General features: G+C 46.0%; 1 protein-coding gene across 6 annotated transcripts in view; it reads left to right on the plus strand.

The window, feature by feature from the left end:
- The window catches only part of LOC148454020 (uncharacterized), a 954,022-nt gene that overhangs the window by 251,891 nt on the left and 676,916 nt on the right, over positions 1-25,215 (plus strand). For all 6 annotated transcript variants that reach the window (XM_088461342.1, XM_088461343.1, XM_088461341.1 and 3 more), the window contains 4 exons: positions 3,137-3,548; positions 7,191-7,259; positions 8,603-8,681; positions 11,211-11,410. In XM_088461342.1, the coding sequence (XP_088317468.1) occupies positions 3,137-3,548; positions 7,191-7,259; positions 8,603-8,681; positions 11,211-11,410 (760 nt within the window). The remainder of the gene's footprint in view (positions 1-3,136; positions 3,549-7,190; positions 7,260-8,602; positions 8,682-11,210; positions 11,411-25,215) is intronic.

Below are 25,215 nucleotides of genomic sequence, written 5' to 3' on the forward strand. Positions count from 1 at the left end.
GATTCTCTGGTCTGTGTCCTGGCTCAATGCTTTTATGTGCTAATTAACTTGCCTAGCAAGTCTGCACAGGAACAATATTGATTAACGTTTAAATCTTATGGCAGCGTAACTATGAGGCGGAAAGTTATTTTAAAATACAGCAGATATCTACGCAGACTATGCAATTTATTTTACCTTATTCCCAAATTCTTCTCTGCATCTTCTCAACTTATAAAGCAGGAATTTGGTGTATCAACACAGATAGTTTAAGATATAGAACAAATTGTTCTTACCTTTTTGTGACGTGTCTTCCACCTCTGTTGATACTCCGATTTCTGGCCCTGATTCAGAGCTGGACGCTCTGACAGAGTGCTCGCTCTGAATCAGGGCCGTCCTTCCTGATTTTAGAGCGGCCTCCTGGCCGCTCACATAGCTGTGGGTGACCACCCCCAGCTATAGCGAGTGGCCAAAAAGATGGCCGCGATGGTCAAGACCATCACGACCATCGGGCTTGCGACGAGACCCTTGTGGTAGGGTCTAGTCTGCCGCAAGCCCTGGAGTGCTTTTGGCTCTATCAGAGCCAAAAGCACTCCCACTGACAACTTGTGATGTCAGTGGGGCCCGGCCCCAGATGGTAGGCGTTCCCATGGGAACACCTCCGTCTGGCCAGGCACGCCCACCAAAGGGGGCATGCTGTCACTCACCAATATACAGTTATGTAAAATTATAAATATATTTAAAGTAAGAACTTTGTATAAATCATATTCCATAACCGCACAGTGTGATGATTTCTGCAGGGTCACCAAAGTTATCCTATTGAAATACAGAAGAGAACAAGCCCAAGGAATGGTGCAATATTATAAATCACAATAACATACAATCAGATCTCATACAATCAGATTGGCTGACCATTATTTGTAACCTATATAAGTAAATGCCTTCATCCAAGATATCTAGCTTTAACAGTACCATTTGTGAAGCCATAGTTAGTAGAGGTAGGGACGTTAACTGTCTAGCCACCTCCTCCCTGTTACATCATTTGCAGCGAGTTCATGCAATTTATTTAACAAAAGTGTAATAATTTGCAAATTAACAAGCAGTCCAGTATCGGCTACCAGCAGTTTGGACCAGCACATGCAATCTCCACCACCAACACCCTCATCATCAACCTCCTTAATAATTGGAGGCAGTACGTCCAAAAAATTGTTTTGTGGGGGCTCAAACAAACCAAGGACTTCAGAAACAAAAGTGTCAATCCTGGTACCCAGGGTACTTGGTTTGCTAAACTGTGTATTTCCTGTTTAATATATACAACATAAGGGTGGATGGAAGGGCCCAAGGATAATTCCATCTTGCACCTCTGTTCTTTTCATTAAGTGCTGTTTGGGGCATTGCTGCCTGACATTTTTAATTTTATAGTGTATCAAACTGCCATCCTGTCTGCCACTGCTGTGTGGCAAATATTTCATAGATGTCCTATATTTTTTTTAAAGTGCCGTGCTTTTGTGCAGCTGCTCTGATGCTTACTTGATGTGAATTGGTAAATTTTCTTTATTAAATGACTCCCCTCCTCCCTCATAAATTTGCTTCGGAATCCAAAACTTAAATTAAATTTGCTACGAATCAACCCTTCTTTTCCCTGCCTTCAACTACATGCATACTCCATCTCTGTCAGGCCTCTTGATTAATGAAAACATTGGTTTCCTGATGGGCCATGTTGGAATTTGCACTGCCACAGCCGCTCAAATCTTCTACATGCGGTTGACGCATCCCAAAAATGTCCAGAAATTGTTATGGCCACAGACAGCATTTCCTGTATTCCCCTTTCATTTTTTTTTTTTGTAAATTCTGAACCACCAAGTTGATGGGGTGGGTAACACATGGCAGATTTTCACATTTGCCCAGTCTTTTTCATTGCTCCCAACCCCAACGGTTTCCCCTGGACCCTGGTGAATTGATAGACTGTTATAAATAATGATTCAGCTCTATATAAACGCCCGCCTGTCTATGTAGGTGACTCTAAGCGGAATAACTGGATAATGTAGATGGTGGGTGTCATGAGAGAAACCAGAAATATGAGCAGCAGCAGCAGCAGCACAGAGCGTCTTCCTGCCAGGATGTGTGCAGTAAAGTGCAAATACATGTAATACAAAAATGAGTTGTGTATATTGGTCACATACATACATATTTACATGGTACATACAGTGCATAAAGCAGGCTGATGTAACCTGAGGCACACCACCTGTTGTTGACAAATAACTTCCAGTAGGCCCGGCAAACATCACGGATGCTGGGAGTTGCAGTTCAGCGGAGAGCTACAGGCTGCTTTCCTCTGATGTAAACAGTAAGTCTCAGTCCCGTTATCCATAACAACCATCTGAGCACAAAGTAAACGTCTGTTACAGTGTGTACTATTTAGCAGCACCTCCACAAGCAAGCAAACATTTCGATATGGGCTGAATCAATATTCAATCAGGCTGTGGCACAAAATGGCTGCCCTCACTGTGTGTTAGCGGCCGGTGCTCTGCAGATGTCACTCAGGTGATCAGGTTTTAGGTGGTTGGTTCATATAGGTTTGGACACAAGTGGACTTCAGTGAGCCTGCTCCCATATATGCCCCAAGAATCTCTGTGCGATGGTGCAGACACTGTATAATATCTTATAGAATTATGCCAATAATTTGGGATTTTTTTCTTTATTTTATTAATCTAAACTATTTTCGCGCTCAAGGAAAGGCAGCCAATATAGTTTACATCTTTTCACAAGGTTGAAGGAAGACGCCAGCTATACCCTCCATGGAACTAAACACACCCGTAGCACAGGCCACACCCCTACGTAAACTACACCGCACTGGTCACGACCCTACATCACCAGTCACACCCCCTGCAGCGTCACACAATAGGCCCTTCATAAATTTCAGCTCCAGGCCCATGTGGACATTAATCTGGCACTGATAGAAGGTGTCACTAGTATGTATTGTGATTGCTACAAATACATTTTTTTTTTGTAACCATATTTGCCAAAGGATGGTAACTTTGTTTGTTGGGTTTACTTTCAAGGACAATATCGGTCATAGTGTACAATGTTGACTATCCAGACCTTGTACTGTAGAGATTCATCTCTCTGTCACTATTCAACTTCTTAAACTCTGTTGCAGATTCGTCTTCCTTCTGGACATTCCCTGCGTTTGGGGTTTCCTGCAGACTCTTCTCTGCAATGTGTCTATGACCATATTAGCAGTCTACAGTCATCTCTTTCAACCTGCAGCTTGTTGCAGACCTTCCCCACCAGATACTTCACTGATGAGGACCTGCCACGCAGTCTTCAGGAACTGGGACTTACACCTAATGCCACACTTTGTGTGCGTGCTGTAGACAAACCCAAACATACACAAGAACTTCCTATTGGCCATCAGGAATTGTTACCCCAGGAGCAATTGGACATAATGTGTAATGCCGAGAACCTTATGATGCATGGAGACAGACTATTGCCCCTTTTAAGTTCTCCAGCACAGTCTATATCTTACAATGTCCAGATGAGAGAGGAACTCGCACCGCAACACAGTTGGGGTAGGTAAGACTAGAAACAAGTGTAAACGGGGGAAGTGTGAGATTATTAGAATAACAGTCTAGGGAAAGAGATGTCTGATTAGAAAGAGGAGTATGATGCGTTGTAACTGGGGAGGACAAATTGGATATGAGGATATGTCACGTGGGAAGGAGGGAAAAGAATGTGAATGGGCAGTACCTGTGGGAGGGTGGAAAGACTCTGTGATTGGGGAGTGGATGTGAGGGATGGAGGAGGCTATGATTGGGGAGTGGGTATGGGAGGGAAGGAAGAGGCTGTGATTGGGGAGTGGATGTGTGAGGGATGGAGGAGGCTGTGATTGGGGAGTGGGTATGGGAGGGAAGGAAGAGGCTGTGATTGGGGAGTGGATGTGGGAGGGATGGAGGAGGCTGTGATTGGGGAGTGGATGTGTGAGGGATGGAGGAGGCTGTGATTGGGGAGTGGCTATGGGAGGGAGGGAAGAGGCTGTGATTGGGGAGTGAATGTGGGAGGGATGGAGGAGGCTGTGATTGGGGAGTGGATGTGAGAGTGATGGAGGAGGCTGCTGTTGGTGAGTGGATGTGAGAGGGATGGAGGAGGCTGTGATTGTGGAGTGATTGTGAGAGGGATGGAGGAGGCTGTGATTGGGAAGTGGCTGTGAGAGGGATGGAGGAGGCTGTGATTGGGGAGTGGATGTGAGAGGGATGGAGGAGGCTGTGATTGGGGAGTGGATGTGAGGGATGGAGGAGGCTGTGATGAGGAGTGGATGTGAGAGAGATGGAGGAGGCTGTGATTGGGGAGTGAATGTGGGAGGGAGGGAAGAGGCTGTGATTGGGGAGTTGATGTGAGAGGGATGGAGGAGGCTGTGATTGGTGAGTGGATGTGAGAGGGATGGAGGAGGCTGTGATTGGGGAGTTGATGTGAGAGGGATAGAAGAGGCTGTGATTGGGGAGTGGATGTGAGAGGGATGGAGGAGGCTGTGATTGGGGAGTGGATGTGAGAGGGATGGAGGAGGCTGATATTGGGGAGTGGATGTGAGAGGGATGGAGGAGGCTGTGATTGGGGAGTGGATGTGAGAGGGATGGAGGAGGCTGTGATTTTGGAGTGGATGTGAGAGGGATGGAGGAGGCTGTGATTGGGGAGTGGATGTGAGAGGGATGGAGGAGGCTGTGATTGGGGAGTGGATGTGAGAGGGATGGAGGAGGCTGTGATGAGGAGTGGATGTGAGAGGGATGGTGGAGGCTGTGATTGGGGAGTGGATGTGAGAGGGAGGGAAGAGGCTGTAATTGGGGAGTGAATGTGGGAGGGAGGGAAGAGGCTGTGATTGGGGAGTGGATGTGAGAGGGATGGAGGAAGCTGTGATTGGAGAGTGAATGTGGGAGGGATGGAGGAGGCTGTAATTGGGAAGTGGATGTGGGAGGGTGGAAAGACGCTGTGATGAGGAGTGGATGTGGGAGGGATGGAGGAGGCTGTAATTGGGAAGTGGATGTGAGAGGGATGGAGGAGGCTGTGATTGGGGAGTTGTTATAGGAGGGAGAGAATAGGCTATGATTGGGTAGTGGATGTGGGATGGAGGGAAGAGGCTGTAATTGGGGAGTGAATGTGAGAGGGATGGAGGAGGCTGTGATTGGGGAGTGGATGTGAGAGGGATGGAGGAGGCTGTGATTGGGGAGTTGTTGTAGGAGGGAGGGAATAGGCTGGGATTGGGGAATGGATGTGGGTGGCAGTACGGGAGGGAAGAGGCTGGGATTGGGGAGTGGATGTGGGTGGCAGTACGGGAGGGAAGAGGCTGGGATTGGGGAATGGATGTAGGTGGAAGGGAAATGGCTGTGATTGGGGAGTGGATGCGGGAGGGAGGGAAGAGGCTGTGATTGGGGAGTGGATGCTGGAGGGAGGGAAGAGGCTGTGATTAGGGAGTGGTTATAGGAGGGAGGGAATAGGCTGGGATTGGGCAGTGGTTATAGGAGGGAGGGAATAGGCTGGGATTGGGGAGTGGTTATAGGAGAGAGGGATATGCATGGAAAGTAGCTGTAGGTGGGAGGGAAGACTCTATGATGGGAGAGTATATCATGTGTAGGAGGAATGAAGCTGTAACTTGGGAGAAGGTGTGGAATGAGAAGGTAGAGTGTGTGAATGGAGTAGCTGAGAGGTTGTGATTGGGTACAATATGTCAGGTGGAAGGGGAGAGGCTGTGATTGGTGAGTAGATGTGTTATGGGAGGGAAGAGATGGTAATGGAGCAGTATATGTGGCATGGGAAGAATGGGTGATTGGGTAGTGGTTATAGGAGGGAGGAAAGAGGCTGGGTTTGGGGAGTGGATGTAGGTTGAAGGGAAAAGGCTGGATTGGGGAGTGGATGTGGGAGGGAGGGAAGAGGCTGTGATTGGGGAGTGGTTATAGGAGGGAGGAAGAGGCTGTGATTGGGGATTAGTTATAGGAGGGAGGAAAGTGGCTGTGATTGGGGATTAGTTATAGGAGGGAGGGAAGAGGCTAGGATTGGGGAGTGTAAGGAAGGGAAGAGGTTGGGATTGTGAGTGGATGAGGGAGGTAGGGAAGAGGTTGGGATTGGGGAGTGGTTGTGGGAGTAAGGGAGGGAGGTAGGGAAGAGGTTGGGATTGGGGAGTGGTTGTGGGAGTAAGGGAGGGAGGTAGGGAAGAGGGTGGGATTGGGGAGTGGATGTGGGTGGCAGTACGGGAGGGAAGAGGCTGGGATTGGGGAATGGATGTAGGTGGAAGGGAAATGGCTGTGATTGGGGAGTGGATGCGGGAGGGAGGGAAGAGGCTGTGATTGGGGAGTGGTTATAGGAGGGAGGGAAGAAGCTGTGATTGGGGAGTGGTTATAGGAGGGAGGGAAGAGGCTGTGATTGGGGAGTGGTTATAGGAGGGAGGAAAGAGGCTGTGATTGGGGATTAGTTATAGGAGGGAGGAAAGTGGCTGTGATTGGGTATTAGTTATAGGAGGGAGGAAAGTGGCTGTGATTGGGGATTTGTTATAGGAGGGAGGGAAGAGGCTGGGATTGGGGAGTGGTTATATGAGGGAGGGAAGAGGCTGGGATTGTGAGTGGATGAGGGAGGTAGGGAAGAGGTTTGGAAGTGGATGTGGGTGGGAGGGAAGAGGCTGGGATTGGGGAGTGGTTATAGGAGGGAAGGAAGAGGCTGTGATTGGGGAGTGGTTATAGGAGGGAGGGAAGAGGCTGATATTGGGGAGTGGTTATAGGAGAGCGGAAACAGGATCTGCATGGAAAGTAGCTGTATGTGGGAGGGAAGAGGCTTTGATGGGAGAATATATAATTTATAGGAGGAATGAAGCTGTAACTTGGGATAAGGTGTGGAATGAGAAGGTAGAGTATGTGAATGGAGAGTAGTTGAGGGTTGAGATGAAAGAGAGGTTGTGATTGAGTACAATATGTCAGGTGGGAGGGGAGAGGCTGTGATTGGTGAGTAGATGTATTATGGGAGGGAAGAGATGGTAATGGAGCAGTAGATGTGGCATGGGAAGAATGGGTGATTGGGTAGTAGATGTGGGTTGAGAGTCTGATTGGAGGATATGTGGGATAGGGGTAAACAAGTGGCAGGATTGTAGTATGTGACCATGTAGTTTGTGGCAAAATGGTGCATAAAATGTATGAATAATGTTTCAGTGCAAAGATTTCCTTTATCTTTTGTAGGGCATGGACAAAGACTCGCTTCTCAGGAACAGGGTGCAGCTGAGGGGCCGCAGGGAATTGTTTCTCATGGTAAATGAAAGCGCTATGATATGTTGCTGTATAACTAGAGTTTCATGTGATTGATGTTTTGAATAAGGTTTCTCACAAGATTTTTATACAATGAAAATATATAAATATTTTATCTTTGCTATAACTGGCTCATAAACTGTAGACAAAGTGATTGGACACCCCTGCACAATGGAAATGGTGTGCTTCTGCAGACACGTGTTCCTGAAGGTATAAAGGGAGAAGTATAGACATGTTCTCCTTACCGCAGTGCTCCCTACATCGTGGCAGTTCCATGGAAACAACAAATGCTTTTATCAGGACGACAATGCCACCTGTCGTGTTTACAGGGAGACGCTGGACCAGTGTACAGAAAATCTGGTCACCTGAATGGACTGGCCGGCTCAGAGTTCAGATCTTAACCCCATTGAGAACTTTTGGGACGAATTGGAGCGACGGGTGCGTTCTCGGGACTTCTTCAGTGTCACAGTTGGTCACTGTACGTAAAGCGGAATGGCAGAACATACCACCTGCTGTTGTCCAGGAACTTGTGGACAGTTTGCCAAGATGGGCGTCTATCACTGCACATGGTGACCTACAAAGTACTGATGGCAATAACATCTTCATCTATTTGCTGTCAGTGTCCAATAAATTTTGTCTACATAGAGGATATTGGCCCTCATTCAGAGCCGTTCGCTATTTGCGGTCGTTCGTTTAAAAACAAGGGGTGGCTATTCAAATGATCCGTACGCACATTGCAGTCTGTTCACACCTCTAAGTCTGAACGAACGAGCAAAACATACGCTCGTTTATTTGTTAAAAACGCCCCCTGGCCGCTCGCACCATACGTCATGTCCGCTATTTATTAGATTAATCGAGTACATCGACCAGCGTATGAACTGCTCGCTATTCTTGTGGTTGGTGTTTGCTACCACAAATTTGCGAGCAGTTCGGGCTCTAAAATAACCCAGTGACGTGGTCATTGACGCTGCTGTTTTAAATATACACACCCATAAAACGCCCGTTTTGACCTTTAAGCACGCCTGCGATCGGATTTCCACTCCCCATTTTCAAGCACCTTCCCCTGTTACCACCCACATACGCCTCATTCTGTCACTCAAAATAGCAGGCACTCGCTATATAGCGTACAAACGATTTTCGGCCGCACTGACTGGTTCGCGCATGCGTACTAAAAAGCGTACGCATGCGCAGATGTGCAAACATCGCTCGGAACGAGCGTACTGCCGCTAACGAGCGGCTCTGAATGAGGGCCATTGAGCCCTTCCAGCAGTGAGTACAGGGCTGTAAATTGACCAAAAAAGCCTTTTTTTATAATTTGTGCTTCTTTATTTCCTGCCATTGTCTAGGCGATCATGATGCTTTTCCTGTTCAGCAAGAGCGTGGCTCTGTGTCACACCAGTGGCCGTCTCGTGGCGTCAGACTCAGGTGAGTGGCGCCCGTACATGTATTCTCCAGTGACTGATTCATGTTATTTATGTCTGGATCCTACTGTCTCTCTCCAGCAATACTCACTACCAGTAACTGTACAGAAATGTCATTTGTCAATTACTAATTTATTATTTATTTTTGGAGGCTGATAATGTTGTTCCCTAATAATAGAGACCAATTGTTTTTCTGCTACCATCTGGGCCATAAGTTCCCCGTGCCTGTTAGACTGCAAAGCCTCATACACACTAGATGATGGTGAACGATATGGACGATAACGATATCGTTATCGTTCAATATTGTCCAGTGTGTATGCACAATATTATTAACGATGCGCGCTCCCGCGGATCGTTATCAATGTCTTTCCATGCCTGAACTTGCAGGACAACCTGACGATATTGTCCCTACATTGAGCCCCGGAGCATATCGGTCAGTGTGTATACTCAGTGTCGTTCCCTACATTGAGCCCCGGAGCATATCGGTCAGAGGGCCTGATTCAGAGCCGGACGCTCTGACCAGAGCGCTCGCTCTGAATCAGGGCCCTCCTACCTCAACTTGGAGCGGCCTCTTGGACGCTCGCATAGCTGTGGGTTACCACCCACAGCTATAGCGAGCGTCCATGATGATGGTCGCGATGGTCAAGACCATTGCGACCATCGGGCTTGCGAAGAGACCCTGCGGTAGGGTCTCGCTGCCGCAAGCCCTGGAGTGATTTTGGCTCTATCAGAGGCAAAATCACTCCCACTGACATCACTACTGATGTCAGTGGGGCCGGCTTCAGACGGTAGGCGTTCCCATGGGAACGCCTCCGTCTGGCAGCCACGCCCCCGGCACGCCCACCAAACGGGGCGTGCCGTCAGTCACCATCGACAGCACGCCCCCTTTGGTGCGAGACCCCGAGCGACAGCTTGGCTGTCGCTATGTGGGTCTCGCGCATGCGCACAACGGAGCTCCCTCCGTTGTACGCATGCGCATTAGGGCACCATCGACCCGCTTGCGAGCGTCCTGCGCTCGCGAGTGGGTCTGAATTGGGCCCAGTGTGTATACTTAGTTTCGTTCCCTACATTGAGCCCCGGAGCATATCGGTCAGTGTGTATGTTCGGTGTCGTTCCCTACATTGAGCCCGGGAGCATATCGGTCAGTGTGTATACTCAGTGTCGTTCCCTACATTCAGCCCGGGAGCATATCGGTCAGTGTGTATACTCAGTGTTGTTCCCTACATTCAGCCCGGGAGCATATCGGTCAGTGTGTATACTCAGTGTCGTTCCCTACATTGAGCCCGGGAGCATATCGGTCAGTGTGTATACTCAGTGTCGTTCCCTACATTGAGCCCGGGAGCATATCGGTCAGTGTGTATACTCAGTGTCGTTCCCTACATTGAGCCCGGGAGCATATCGGTCAGTGTGTATACTCAGTGTCGTTCCCTACATTGAGCCCGGGAGCATATCGGTCAGTGTGTATACTCAGTGTCGTTCCCTACATTGAGCCCGGGAGCATATCGGTCAGTGTGTATACTCAGTGTCGTTCCCTACATTGAGCCCGGGAGCATATCGGTCAGTGTGTATGCTCAGTGTCGTTCCCTACATTGAGCCCGGGAGCATATCGGTCAGTGTGTATGCTCCGTGTCGTTCCCTAAATTGAGCCCGGGAGCATATCGGTCAGTGTGTATACTCAGTGTCGTTCCCTACATTGAGCCCGGGAGCATATCGGTCAGTGTGTATACTCAGTGTCGTTCCCTACATTGAGCCCTGGAGCATATCGGTCAGTGTGTATACTCAGTGTCGTTCCCTACATTGAGCCCGGGAGCATATCGGTCAGTGTGTATGCTCCGTGTCGTTCCCTACATTGAGCCCGGGAGCATATCGGTCAGTGTGTATGCTCAGTGTCGTTCCCTACATTGAGCCCGGGAGCATGTTGTTACGTGTGTGTGAGCCTTAAGCTTGTCATTCGTATGTCTCATGTACCAATCCCCTCAATATGTAGCACTGCATAATATGTCAACACTTTATAAATGAATAAAAGATAATCCAGAGATCAAATACACATTGAATGGACGGTTTGAGGCGCACTTCCTCTGGTAATGTTAATGACCTTAACAGTAAAAGCCAAGTTATATGTAAGCTCTGGAACGCTGCTTATTTACCCTTTGGCACCCATATTGCTCATTGCGTATAACCCCATTTCAGAGACACCATTACTAACTACATGGATTCTCCCATTACACAGACGCCTATTACTAGCCAACTCTCCACATGAAAACCCATTGCGCAGTTATTTATGTTACTAGCCTCATAGCAAACCCTAACCCTTTACTAGCCATATAAGGCTTGGGACATCCAGACAAACCACACTGATCTACTGGACACTACTCACTAACCTGTAACCTAGCACTTGGGAGCCGGATCAGTGCGGTGTTGTAGCCAATAGTATTCATGGTCCTCCTAGGCCGGCACCTATGTTATGTTGTCTGTAATTGGTCACTGGTTAGCACGTTTATTAAGGTCTCTATTTTCTTACTTTGTATTTCAGATCACTAGATCAGAGCAATGACCCCTCATCTCCAGGATCTGCTTCTTCCTCCCCAGAATCTCCACGTGTCATGGCGAGAGCTGCCGCTGAGATGCGTCAAGAATGTGCTGAGAGAGTGCCTCTACCCAGAATCACTAGGGTTTCGCCTGTCCCTAACCTGCGGACATTGTCACTTCGCAGAGCTCTGACTGTCATTACTGGTATGTCTCTCCCATATTTACATTTATACCTGTCAGCCACTCACCACATAATATAAAGGCACACAGCACATTATTCTCTTTTATTTTTAAGGTGCCACATAGTTTCTGCAGCGTCATACAGGAAATATACAAAATAGCAGAGTAAATGACATATCAGTGGTGCAGTAAATGTAGAGTGACATATGTTTGAAACAACATAGATCAAAAAAAGACAAACTACAGTAGGTAGGGCATGGACAAGGGGCGATGGTTGGGTAACTCACTGTATCTATGCCGTCCACATCACCGTACAGGGAAAATTACAATGGTAAACATACAGTACAAAATAAAAAGGTTCAAAGAGACGGTACAGGAGGAAACAGGGAGATAATTGTAAAACCAAGTGAGTGATGATTAATAACAATTTCACTCAAAGACCCAGTGCCCTGGGAAGGGCAGCCAGATAAGTTCAGAAACACTGACTGTGAGTAAGGGCGTCCTGGAGACGGAGAGAGTGCAGGGTGAGAACTCAAGGGTGTAAGAGCTTACGGTCTATGGTAGTGTTGGTAAAACTGGGAGACAGAGGGCGTGTGTTAATTGTGAGGAGGGGTGGTAGTCTTTAATGAACAGGTGCATTTTTTTCAGGGCACGTTTGAATCTATGCAGGTAGGAAGACAGTTGGATGGGGCTGGTGAGTGAGTTCCAGAGGGTGTTTGCAGCACAGCAGAAGTCCTGGATGCAGGAGTGGGAGGAGGTAATCTGCACCCCGGAAAGGTAACAATCAGCTGAGAGTTCCAGAGGGAGTATAGATTGAGGTGAGGTATGAGGGAAGCAGCGATTTAGAGCTATCAAAGCTAGGGTGAGGAGCTTACTGTAAACTGGATTTTATACCGGAAGTGGAGCCAGTGAAGAAGTTCAAGGATAGGAGAGGTCGAACCAGAGCTATCAGGAAGGAAAGCAAGAAGAGCAGCAGCACTATGGATAGATTTAAGAGGAAAGAGGTGGGAGTGAGGAAGACTTCAGAGTAGGAAGTTGCAAATGACCAGGCGGTAGAAGACAAGAGCATAAATAAGAGATTTGGTGGTCTTCAGTTGAAGGACGGGTCTGATCCTAAAATGTTGTGGAGGTGAATGTAGCAGGATATGAACATGAATGTGGGAGTAAAGGAAAGAGGAGTCAAGGATGACATCTAGGGAGTGGATAGAGTAAGCAATAGAAAGAGTTAGGTGGGAGGGAAAAGGGACCCTGGGGTTTATAGGGTTAGAAGGAGGGGTGGACAACAGTATCAAAGGCAGCTGACTGGTCGATGAGAATGGGGAAATGCCCCTAAGATTCAGCAGTGAAAAGGTTATTAGTGATCTATGCTTTCTGTAGAATGAAGGGGACGTAAATCAGATTGGCGCGGATCAAGGAAAGGGCGGAGAGAAAGGAAAGAAGGCCGACTTTGAAAGCCAAGTATTTTATTTTTTAAAATGGGAGAGATGATAGCATGTTTAAAGGAGGAGGTGACAGTGCCAGTGGAAAGAGAGAGGTTAAATAAGTGAGCGAGGTGTGTCAAGAGGACAGGTGGAGGACAGGTGGAGGACAGGTGGAGGACAGGTGGAGGACAGGTGGAGGACAGGTGGAGGACAGGTGGAGGACAAGTGGAGGACAGGTGGAGGACAAGTGGAGGACAGGTGGAGGACAGGTGGAGGACAGGTGGAGGACAGGTGGAGGACAGGTGGAGGACAGGTGGAGGACAGGTGGAGGACAGGTGGAGGACAGGTGGAGGACAGGTGGAGGACAAGTGGAGGACAGGTGGAGGACAGGTGGAGGACAGGTGGAGGACAGGTGGAGGACAGGTGGAGGACAGGTGGAGGACAAGAAAGAAGAAACTAATTTTTATTTATTAACAGTTTCTTATATAGCGCAGCATATTCCGTTGGGCTTTACAATTGTAAACATTAATAGAACAAAACGGGGTAATAACACACAGGTATATACAGTAGGTAGGAAGCCCCTGCTCACAAGCTTACAATCTATAGGGAAATAGGCATTGATACACAAGGATAGGTGCTATATATTGCATTTTGGTGCGGCCAGAATGCAGAGTTTCTTGGTTGGCTGTATGATCCATTCACACAGGAATGTCGGACAAATGTCATAAGGATGTGAGAGAAAGACGATGTGTGAGGTTGTGTGTGGACTGTGACAGGGGATGTAATTAGATATGGAAGCCATGAAGGTTATGTCGGCGGTTCTGGGATCTGATAAGCTTGCCTGTAGAGGTGAGTTTTCAGGGATCGCTTGAAGGATTGGAGACTAGAGGAAAGTCGTATTGTGCGTGGTAAGGCATTCCATAGAGAGGGTGCAGCCCGAAGAAAGTCCTGTAACTGTGTAATTTTGTCTCCATTGGTGGAAAAGGGTAGATTGGTCAGCATTAAAGGATGGGGGGGGAAAGCAAGTCAAGGATTTTTGAAGGCAATGTCCTGACCAATAGTATCAATTTTGGAGAAAAAAATAAATGGCAAAATAAACGGGCGTGAGGGAGGAGGGGCAGCGGAAAAGGAAATTGAACATGGCAAAAAGGATTCAGGGGTTGGAGGATTAGGAGGAGATAAACTGTTCGGCGAGAGAGAGAGCAGAGCTGTAGAGGAGAGCATGCATTTGAAATAAATATCAGAGAGCGATCGGGGTTTTCATGTTGACTGCATCCCGAGGTAAACAGCCTTGTGAGGGCAGGAAAGGGTGGAGATGGGGTACAGGAGATTGAAGGACGGAGGAAAAAAGTGAGTGTCTAGGGCGTCAAGTTTGCGGTGAATGAGTCTGTTCTTGGGAGAGAGGGTGATGGTCAGAGAAAGGGAAGGAGAAGTTGGTTAAATCAGACATGTCACAGCAATGGAAAAAGACTAGGTCAAGAGTTTAAACATTGGGGTAATTTTTGTATAAATAATAAAAAATAGGATTTTGCCAAGTAAAATGAAATATCTGCAGATGTAACTAGGGCCTGATTCAGAGCCGCTCGTAAGCGGCCGCTCGTTCGTTCTGACCAATGTTCGCTCATCTGCGCATGCGTACGGATTGTAATACGCATGCGCGAACCAGTCAGTGCGGCCGAAAATCGTTTGTTCGCTATATAGCGAATGCCTGCTACTTTGAGTGACAGGATGAGGCGTATGTGGGTGGTAACAGGGGAAGGGGCTTGAAAACGGGGAGTGGAGATCAGAACACAGGCGTGCTTAAAGGTCAAAACGGGCGTTTTAAGGGTGTGCATAATTAAAACAGCAGTGTCATTGCCCACGTCACCTGGTTGTTTTATAGTCAGAACTGCTCGCAATATAGTGGTAGGAAAAACCAACCACAAGAATAGCGAGCAGTTCATACGCTGGTCGATGTACTCGATTAATCTAATAAATAGCGGACATGACGTATGGTGCGAGCGGCCAGGGGGCGTATTTTTCAAAATTACAACCGCAAGTTTTGCTCGCTCGTTCAGACTTAGAGGCGTGAACAGACCGCAATGAGCGAACGGTTCATTTGAATAGCCACCCCTTGTTTTGGAACGAACGACCGCAAATAGCGAGCGGCTCTGAATCAGGGCCTAGTCCCAGGAACACTCCAGGACAATTCACCCCTCATATGCCCATAGTAAGGTCGGGCACTCCATACACTGCTGTATTCATCAATGGGCCTGCTTCTGAGATGGCCGCAGGGAAGCGGCTGCACAATTTCCTCCAGCGCAAATGCTGCGGGAGGTATCTGTAGGAAATAGACCAATCCTGCGCTCCGAGCGTAGCGTCTGTAGACTTTGGTCACGATGGTTGCTGCTTTGGTCAGGTTGCGCAAGCTGAAACTGGTCGTCTGAGCTGGACAGCTGGGTCCTGGAAATCTGCGTCTGACAACGCAGAGCTTGGGCTCGGAACGCCTCCAAAATGGGTATGACGCCCCCGTTTTGAATAACAGTCCTTGTGTCCACTCCCCAAACGCTGCAGCTAAGGGGGAACTGTGAGCAATCAGGCAGGATCCATTCTGCATCTGTGCAGACCCCCAGCAGTCAGATGTACGTAAACCCGATGATTTACGTACATCTATGAATCGGGCCCAATGTCTTTATTATTATTATTATCGTTTATTTATATAGTGCCACAAGTGTTCCACAGCGCCTTACACAGTACATAACCAAAAAAGTGACTTGCAGTACAATACAATATATTATCAATGTCCTTGTCCTGTATTGCATATTGATACATTGGTGGCCGTAACACCCAAATAAGCAGCAGAGCATAAGCACCAAGTGTTAGGTGCCCTGGTGGGGGGTAAGAAGTAGATGAACATAAAGTAAGGAGAAGCACAAGAGGGTAGAGGGCCCTGCTCACAAGAGCTTACATTCTCAAGGGGAGGAGCAGACAGATGGGCAGAATACAGATGGTGAAGACAGGGAGGAGGGGGTTAGGATGAGAGCTGGGAACAATCGATGAATCACTGTGTAAGGGACATGTCTTCAATCTACTATTTAAAAACCCTTCCGTCCAATGAGACCCATATCTCAATCTCATTAGTCCTTGTTATCACATAAAAGAACAAACCATATCATTTTTCTACCTATTTTGTTAGTTAAGGGCTATATAAACATAAATGTAATACTTTTTTCCTTACTTTAGGTTATATTATTACATATGTCCCCACCTCTCTCAGTATTAGAACGAATAGGTTGGGAAGGACATCTGATAACATAACCTCTTTGTCCTCCGATTTGGGGGATACTCCACACATGGGATGTAGAGGGCACTGTGACTTTCTGGCACATTAAACTAAACATGTTTGCGCCTTGGCCCCACCCCTCTACATCCCATCAAGCCCCTCTCAGTTGGAACTTAAATGATGTAGGCGCGGGCTCGACCAGGAGCAGTTTTGTGAGTTGTAATTTTATTAGGCATCTTACATCAGAGTTCTCTGCGAGAGGTGGTGGTCTTCTTCCTCCAGGGGGAGGAGCGCCGGGATACGCAACTGGGACAAACCGAGTATTCCCATCTCTCTGCCTGTGCCTGAGACCGTGCATGATGTGCTCCTCCTCCAAGGTGCAGCATTCCAGTCAGCAGGGGTCCTTACTCCGCGTCTGACCCCTGCTATTGGCAGACACCAGAGCGGTGGGCGGAGCTAGTCTCCAGGCACTGCTGTGTGTGCGGGGGATCTTTCCTCCAGGAAGGCTGGCTGGGTCCCATGTGGCTCAGAAAGCCCAGGGACAGCCCTCCACCCCTTCCCACCTGGCAGCCATTTCCTCTGCGGCACTAAGGAGGCTGCTGCTCATGTAGCCGGTTTGTCCTTTTGCTGCAGGCGCTCTCCTATATGTGCTGAGCACAGTTGCACTGTCATTTTGTTAGTTGTGGATCCAGCTCTTTCTGTGAGGCTGAGTGCTTGTCTCCCTATATGTTTTTGTGTACACAGGTGTAATCTTACAGGGTAGAGAGTTTTTTAATCTGTTGTTTCACTCTCATCGTACAGTTTGCTTTTCATTTCTAGTAGGACTGACAAACATTCCAGGTCCAACGCTGTTGGGAAATTTGAGGTGTTGCATTACACCTGTTTCCGAAGCCGTGCTAAATTGCCTTGATGAAATTCCGTATCCAGACCGAGGTTCGCTCATTATTAAATCAGGGATAAGGGGCTGGGAAAACACTTCTGCACTAGGTTTAGGTTTAAGAAGGTATATATACTTGTGTAATGGCCCCAATTAGACAATTTGTGGTACATATGAAATCATTCTATGGGGGTGCTGCCAAGGACAATAAGTAGGAGTTTACAAAAAAAGAGAAGAAAAGGGTATTGTCTCTTTGTTGGCACACATAGAGGATAATTGTATATAAAATATAACTTTTATTAAATAAATTATTTAAAAAATGTTTCGCCTCATTAGTGAAATATTCCAAGAAAAAAATATAATAAAAACATTGAAACAAATGTGTGTCATCAATTGATATTAAATTATTAATAATTCATTTGTCTCTGTGTCCCTTTCAGTTATGTTTCTGAGTAAAGATTCTATTAAATGTTGAAAAAACATAACTTTTGTGAAACGTACGTCGGTTTTTTGCAGCTCCTGCTGCTGACAGTGTCCTATGTTGTGTTATTAGCACTTGAAAGCACTGCATCCACTGTGTGTACAAGCAAATGTGATTAAACCTTGCATGAGGAACCCACATTAGACACTCAGTAATGTCAGTCTGAGTGAGTAATAGTTTATTGGCATTCTGTAGCTCCTGCTGCTGATAATCCTATGCTGTGTTATTAGCACTGCATCCACTGTGTGTACAAGCAAATGTGATTACCACAGTGAAGAAAATGGCATGCATTAATATGCTTTCCTAGTACTCAGACTATGTTATAGTGTTACTCTGAGTAAATAGTGTGAATATATATAATCTACTCCAATACTACTACTTGTGATTAAACCTTGCAGCTGGGCATGAGGAACCCACATTAAACACTCAGTAATGTTAGTCTGAGTGAGTAACAGTTTATTAAACAATTTTGCAGCCCTACAGAGGGAGCTATAACAATAGCACTGTATTGTATTAGGTATAATTAAAACCAACAGGGGGTGCCACATTCTGAGCATAAACCAAATACAGTACCATACTGCACGAATAAACCCTATAGCTATACAAGGGAATCCTTATATTTGGGTTAAGCATTAATATCAACTAGGGCATTAAGATGTCCACATATTAATTAGTTTCAAATATTATAACATTTCTATCAGTAAATTATGATGCAATCCAAAAGGGGGAGCTGTAATAAATCAATTCTATCAGAAAAGTGTGATGTAATCCAATAGGGGGAGCTATAATAAGTAATTTCAATCAGCTAAATGTGATGCAATTCAATAGAACCCAATAGGGGGAGCTGTAAGATACAATCCTTATTAATCAAGCTGATTATGTTATATACTAGTTATTACAGCTTCCTTTGAATCACCGATAGTTTATATATCATTTGAATTAGCATTATAACTCATTAATGCATTTTGCAGGCCCATAAGAGGAGTTAATATAATATAAATATAATCTTCATAACCCTTATGGGAAACACTACAACAGAGGTATAACATACTTATCATATAAATTGAGGTTTAATATGCGATGTACACCATTTAGCACAAATGTTAATGCTTTTTGAATGATATATTATTAACACTTCTCAATATAACTCTTCTTAGAGACTATCAATCCTATTAATTTATATGATTGCTGCAGTTGATTGTTTATTTCTTAACCCAATAGGCGACACAAAGATTTGTATCAGGAACTGTATACATGTTCCCATGTGACAATATTCCATGAATACAAATAGGTGGTCCTTATAGAGGACATTGTGCATAATATAGCACCCATTAAATCAACCTGGTTTCTTTTCTACATTTAATAGCTAAAGGTGTAATGGCATACCATAACCAATAGATGGCAGCATAATATCACCAATGGAATTTATATCTTGGTTTAGTTTCAACACAGTATATCTAATTACAATTGTGGGTAGTACATGCAGGGCCAATTGATTTCAACTATATAAATATATGTTATGATTAATGACACTGGAGACAACAACATTTAATAGAATCTTTACTCAAAAACATAACTGAAAGGGACACAGAGACATATTAATTATTAATAATTTAATATCAATTGATGACACACATTTGTTTCAATGTTTTTATTATATTTTTTTCTTGGAATATTTCACTAATAAGGCGAAACATTTTTTAAATAATTTATTTAATAAAAGTTATATTTTATATACAATTATCCTCTATGTGCGCCAACAAAGAGACAATACCCCTTTCTTCTCTTTTTTGTAAACGAGGTTCGCTCATGTCTGGCAGTAATGCATCAGAAATGGTATAACCTGTCTGACTTGGCATAATAGTACGCTCCATCGCTGACCTGTTGAACAGGGCCAAGAGTCCCATTGTGGTCAGTCAGCAAAGTTCTCCATCCACTTCATCAGGCCCAGAGTCGCCCCAGCAACCCTGCCTACTCTCCTCCCTCTCCCCCCTTCTCACTACTCTCCATGCCCCACTGTCACACAATTTCTCTCAGGTGGTTGACCCTCCCTGGTTGCATCCATTCAAAGATTATAGTCTTAATGACTGTGAGGTCACGTTAGATAGCCACCCTTCACAAGTGCTCTTCTAGGAGGAGTCTGATTTGGACCTCTCTCACTGCCGGAGGGTGAGGTTCAGGGGTCCTCTGATCCTGTAGGTTGGGAGGATGTGTTGTCTTGTAAACCAGGCTTTGAGGATTTCATTAATCTTATCCGTTAAGCCTTGGATTTTGAAGAACCAGTGTAATCTGTGGTTCCAGCGGCGTCTTTGCTCAAACATAACAAGAAGCAGACATTCCGGTTGCCATCTATTTTCGACTTACCTGACAACTTCGGGGTGACATGGCAGAAGTCTGATAGACGTTATTAGATGCCACATTGCTTTTCTTTGGCGTACCCTTTTGCACCAGAAAACCTGTGCAAATGGGAAAAAGAGTGGATGCCAGGCTGGCCAAAGCTACCACCATTGCTCTTCCTGATTTTGGTGTTGGGTCAGACCAGATGACGTGGTCCAATACAGGTTGCATGACCATGTAAAAATGCATTTTTTTTGTCAATCATCACCCCGGGATGTAGTTAGGAGGCCGGCGGTGGAAATGCTGACTGTTGAATCCCGGCAAGAGACTAATGATAGGCGTCGAAATCCCGATGCCTATCATCAGCCCCACGCTGAAATCCTGACGCCTGGCTTACCGATCGTAGGTAAACCAGGCAATGGCAGTGGATAGCCACAGGGGAGGGGGGGGGGGTTAGGGTTAGGGGATTGCGGGGAGACTTGGGGTTAGGCACCCCCCCTCTCCCCCTGCCGGGAGGGTTAGGCTAGGGGAAGGGGAGGTTAGGGTTAGGCACTAGGGGGGAGGTTAGGCACCCCTAAAAGAGGGTTAGGGGGGGGAGGGATTAGGGTTAGGTAGTTTACTTACCTGCGTCGGGATCTCCTGCTGCCGGCCTTCCGGCGTTGGTATTTCATCCGTAGGGCTGATGGAATCTGTATGACATACTGATTTCCATCACCCCAATATGCCAATAGTTCAAAACCACAAATATTTTTCTTTTACTCACTTCCTTTTAGAAATGGCACCCATCTTTAAATAACGACAGACAGCAAATTTTGGTCTTGGGACGAAAACCGTTGTTCTCAGCAAAGTTTGGTCTACATCATGGTCACACATTGATTACCTTATCTCACTTTTTAATAACTGCAGAAAGGGGCTCATTCAGAAGAAAACAGTTGCGTGACCAGATGCCAGGTGATCACAGATTATTTTTGATCCCACTGGATCTTGGAAAAATGTTGCCATTAACCACCTGTTACTGACTCAGCCCAGCCCACTGCGCAGTGGGTGTGTAACTTGCTGCTACCACCCAGGCTCCTACACTGGCACCTGGAACCACTTCTCCCAGACTCCTATGCCAGAACCTGGAACCGCTTACTTCTTGGTATGTGTGGGCATGCTCCTGCAACACTTCCTGGATAGTGTCAGCTACCTTCCACTGGTCCCTCACCATGGCCCAGTCTTTGCAGGGTTACTGGCAGAGGACTTTAGCTTGGAGACACTCTGCTCAATCCAGAACAGCCGGAGAATGGAATAGCGTTTTGCGATATTCTGTTTGTCACAGGAAGAAAGCTTCTTGAAGCAAGTAGATGTTTATTGCTCAGTCATTTAAAAAGCCCGTTACTCTACAGGTAATCGTCAGAAGTACAGACTTCTTTGAGAGTCCGAGGCTATCTACGTATCAGGGTCACACACAGCACCACAGGGGATGAAAACCTGCCCTGGCTCCCTTAGCCAATCATACGATCTCTCAAAATATAAATAAATATATCTTACCAAATTTTCTCTTTCTTTTTAATATATCTACCACCCAAAACCAGTTGGCTTTCCTAAACACAAACTGATTGAGCTCACTGTATAACTGTCTCTAATGGTGCATACACACGATCAGATTTTTTCTTCAGATATGGACGATAACGATTTAAAAATCGTTCAGTCGTTCATATCTGAAGGAAAATCGTTCATATCTGACATGCCTGAACGATGGACGATCAACGATGCGCGTTCCCGTTTGTCAGATAACGATATCTGACATCTGATGGGTTTGCAGTCAGACTTGGACGATTCCATTCATTTTAATGCAGTCAAAAATCGTTCAATCGTTCAAATCGTTCAAAACTTTGGTCAAATCGTTCAAATCGTTCAAATCGTTTAGTCGTTCAGTCGTTCATCTGACAAATCTGACAAGTCTGACAAATCTGACCGTGTGTACGCTCCATTAAGATGTAAATATAACATTTCACAGGTCCTGGTAAATTGCATTCATACAATCAAATATCTATGTATCAAACAAGTTTGGCTTAATCACAGTCTTAACACCTTCAGTCTTTAGGACGTTCCACAATAAGGAAATACTCGCTGGAGAGCATTGGTTGTAAACAGCGGGTTTGGACATTTTACACTAGGACACAGGTTCTCAAAATAGGTCCTCAGGACCTCAAATATTGCATGTTTTCCAGGTCTCCTCACAGAATCACAAGTGAAATAATTAGCTACACCTGTGGATCTTTTAAAATGTGTCAGTGAGTAATGAATACACCTGTGCACCTGCTACGTGACCTGTGTGGGGTCCTGAGGACCGAGTTTGAGAACCTCTGCACTAGACAATGAACATATTACTTTATATGCGAGAATGTCTCAAGAGCCATTTGTGTCCAAATGCCAAAGCCTTTTAGAACAAAATAACATATACATTCCTTATAAGTGCATAGTCTGTACATCAAACATGCAATTCAACAACCGCACAGAGCAATAAATAGAACATGTTAAAGCACCTTATTACATATACCGTTACAGTTCATGGCGCCTAGTGCCAATAGTTCATATGAGAATGGCGCTGCAGCACAAGGAATTAACCCTCTCAGTGCCACAGACGCCATCTCGGCCATATGGATGCATATCCCCCACCTGTGCTCAACCATGGATATCTCTAAAACCTGAACGTTTGTGGAGCCTGGAGGAGCACGTTTGGGAACCTCTGATCTAGTTATTTGTTGTGAGATTTGTGTCAAAACTCTTTTTATTTATGATTTTTTTTCAAGCTTTTTACTATTTTAGGCCTAAATATTTCTGGGTAATAACATAGGAAAATGTATGTTATATGATATTAAGCTGCTGTGAGAAGTGTCAGGGCCTGATTCAGCAGAGGACGCTAATGGGATCGCAGCTGCGACAATCTGCTAATGCCTGCCAAAGCTCAGCCGGCATATCTACCCAATTACACACTCCTGCGTAACCACCGCTACCATCCACGCACATCGGCCGGTCACGCAGGATTTAAAGCAAACACTGCAGCTCTCCTCGCACGTAGAGCGCTCTCTTGCTGCGACTGCAATAGCAATGGCTAATTTATGCAGTCACCGGTCAGACATGACTGCGTTTACCTAACCACCCCCATTATCTCCCCTAAATGCTGACCACATGACACTCGCTTTACGAATGGATCCTCTGTGTGTACGTAATTGAAAAGCGATTGCAGCGTGTGTGACTTAACACATGCACAATGGCAAATAATTGCTCGATCTGTGTAAACATTGGCATTGGTTCTGCCGCTGAATCAGCCCCTCAGACTGAAGTGGAAATAGAGTTACGTATGCAATAAACCCTTAAGTGACATTAGAAAATAAAAATTTCAATACAAATTTCAATTGTAAAAACATATGTATTTAATTTTAGTTTCAGTCTCAAACTTTTCACAGTAGGTTAGTGTATTTTATCTCATTCTGCTAGATCCATGGGCGGTGTGAAAAATTATTTCAGTGGAGCAGTTGTGCAAGTCGGCCACCTGCTCCTCCATTTATACTTTTACCAAGGTTCAGTGTGTTTGTAGGTAGAAATGCCAATTTTGGGGGGATAAGGTTTGCACACAGCTTTGACTGAGTATATCCTCCCCTTAGGGGAAGCTATGGAACATCCCCAAGCTTGGCAATGTCCCTGATCGGAGGACCGAGTAAAGAGGATTTTTGGTACTCGCTGTTAAATCCGTTTGTCTTATTCCATCTGGGGGACACTGTGCTCCCACCCTCTTATTGTACTCTCTCCAGTCTGAGTGTGGCTCTGATTGAGAGTTTATTTGTCTAGACTCTCCTATGGGCTTTTGTCAAGTTTAAACCGTTCCAATTGGATACACACGCACACACGGCTCAATAAATAAGGTAAAAAGACTTCTCATTGCGCAAATGTATTCAACTCGTACATATACATATAATCAATAGTATGGTACAGATTATTTTAATCAATAGTATGGTACAGCTTATTTTTCTGCATACTCCCCATACTTGTCTAAGCATCTGTTCCAGCGGTACACAAAGGCTCCTATCCTGGCATAGAAGAAATCTGTGTCCAGCGCCTGAAGCCTGGACATGACGACTTGCTGAACTTCACCATTGGTTGCTAATTTCCTTCCACCCAGATGCGTTTTCAATGGTCTAAAGAGATGGAAATCGCTCAGTGCCAGGTCAGGGCTGTAGGGAGGATGGTCCAGTACATCGCAATGGTAGCGCATAACAACTCACGTGTGCGGTTAGCTGAGTGTGGCCTGGCATTATCGTGCAGCAATACGACGCCTGTTTGTAGCAATCCAGGTTGGTTTCGATGACTGCCCTCTGCAACCGGCTCATTGTGTCACAATAGCGGACAGCATTCACAGTATCTCCCTTGGTGAGGAAATCAACACGAAGCACGCCCTTGTGGTCCTAAAACATGGTCGACATGACCTCCTTTGCTGATGAAGTTGTTTTGAATGTCTTTGAAGTTTGGGATGCTGCGTGTTTCCATGTCATGGATGCTTTGTCTCCGGTGTCACATGATGAATTCATGTTTCATTTCCTGTAACAATACGCTGCACTTCCTCCTCAAGGAACCTCATCACGTGCACAATAGGTTCCCCCATCCTATTTGTTTGGTGAACTTCTGTGAGTTGCCCAGCTAGGTACACAGTGTGAACACTCTTTCCTGTGCCCCAGTTGCTCATGAACGATGTTGTGCACAGTACCTATTAAGATAATTAGTTTGTCAGCAATATCACTAACTCCTGTGTGTCTCTCCTCCTGGATCAGACCTCCACTGTGGCACAAATTGTCATCTGTGGTGGACGAGCTTGGCCGGCCGGATCGCTGCTCATCTTGAACGTCTGTCCTGCTGTTGTCATAGGTAGTGTACCAGATGTGATCAGCGTACACCTCGACAAGTTAGCGATAAATTTCAGCTGCTAATGTGCCCTTTAGAAGCAGAAATCCGATCACACTACGCATCTCAGTGTATGACCATGTTTCCACCAGCCCCGCCATCTTACAACTGATGTTGGGACAGTATGACTGATATGAGGCACTGTTTAATGACCATGAGTGGTCTACCTGTTCTGGCCTGGTGGGATGTTAGAATGAAATAGAGAACATTACACATGTGAGCGGTCTTGTTACTTTACTTATTAAACCACCCTTGTGTGTGTATGTATCTATATTGTGGCTATATCGCGCTAGGTGTCGATAATGAGCCATGGATTCTGTCTGGGGCTGGAAGGATCTGCCCACACAGGATAGAAAAAGCAATTGTGAGCACACCTAGAGGTTGCCTTTTGTACAGAGCTCAAGTGAGGGCTAATGAGGCAGACCAGTCAGGCTGCTGGAGGAGACAGTCCAAGTGGGACTGTGGCAGCTACAGAACCAAGTGTGCCTGGAGGCCAGTGGGGGCGAG

The sequence above is a fragment of the Taudactylus pleione genome, unplaced genomic scaffold (assembly GCF_031769625.1).
Source record: "Taudactylus pleione unplaced genomic scaffold, aTauple2 ptg001039l, whole genome shotgun sequence".
Lineage (NCBI taxonomy): Eukaryota > Metazoa > Chordata > Amphibia > Anura > Myobatrachidae > Taudactylus > Taudactylus pleione.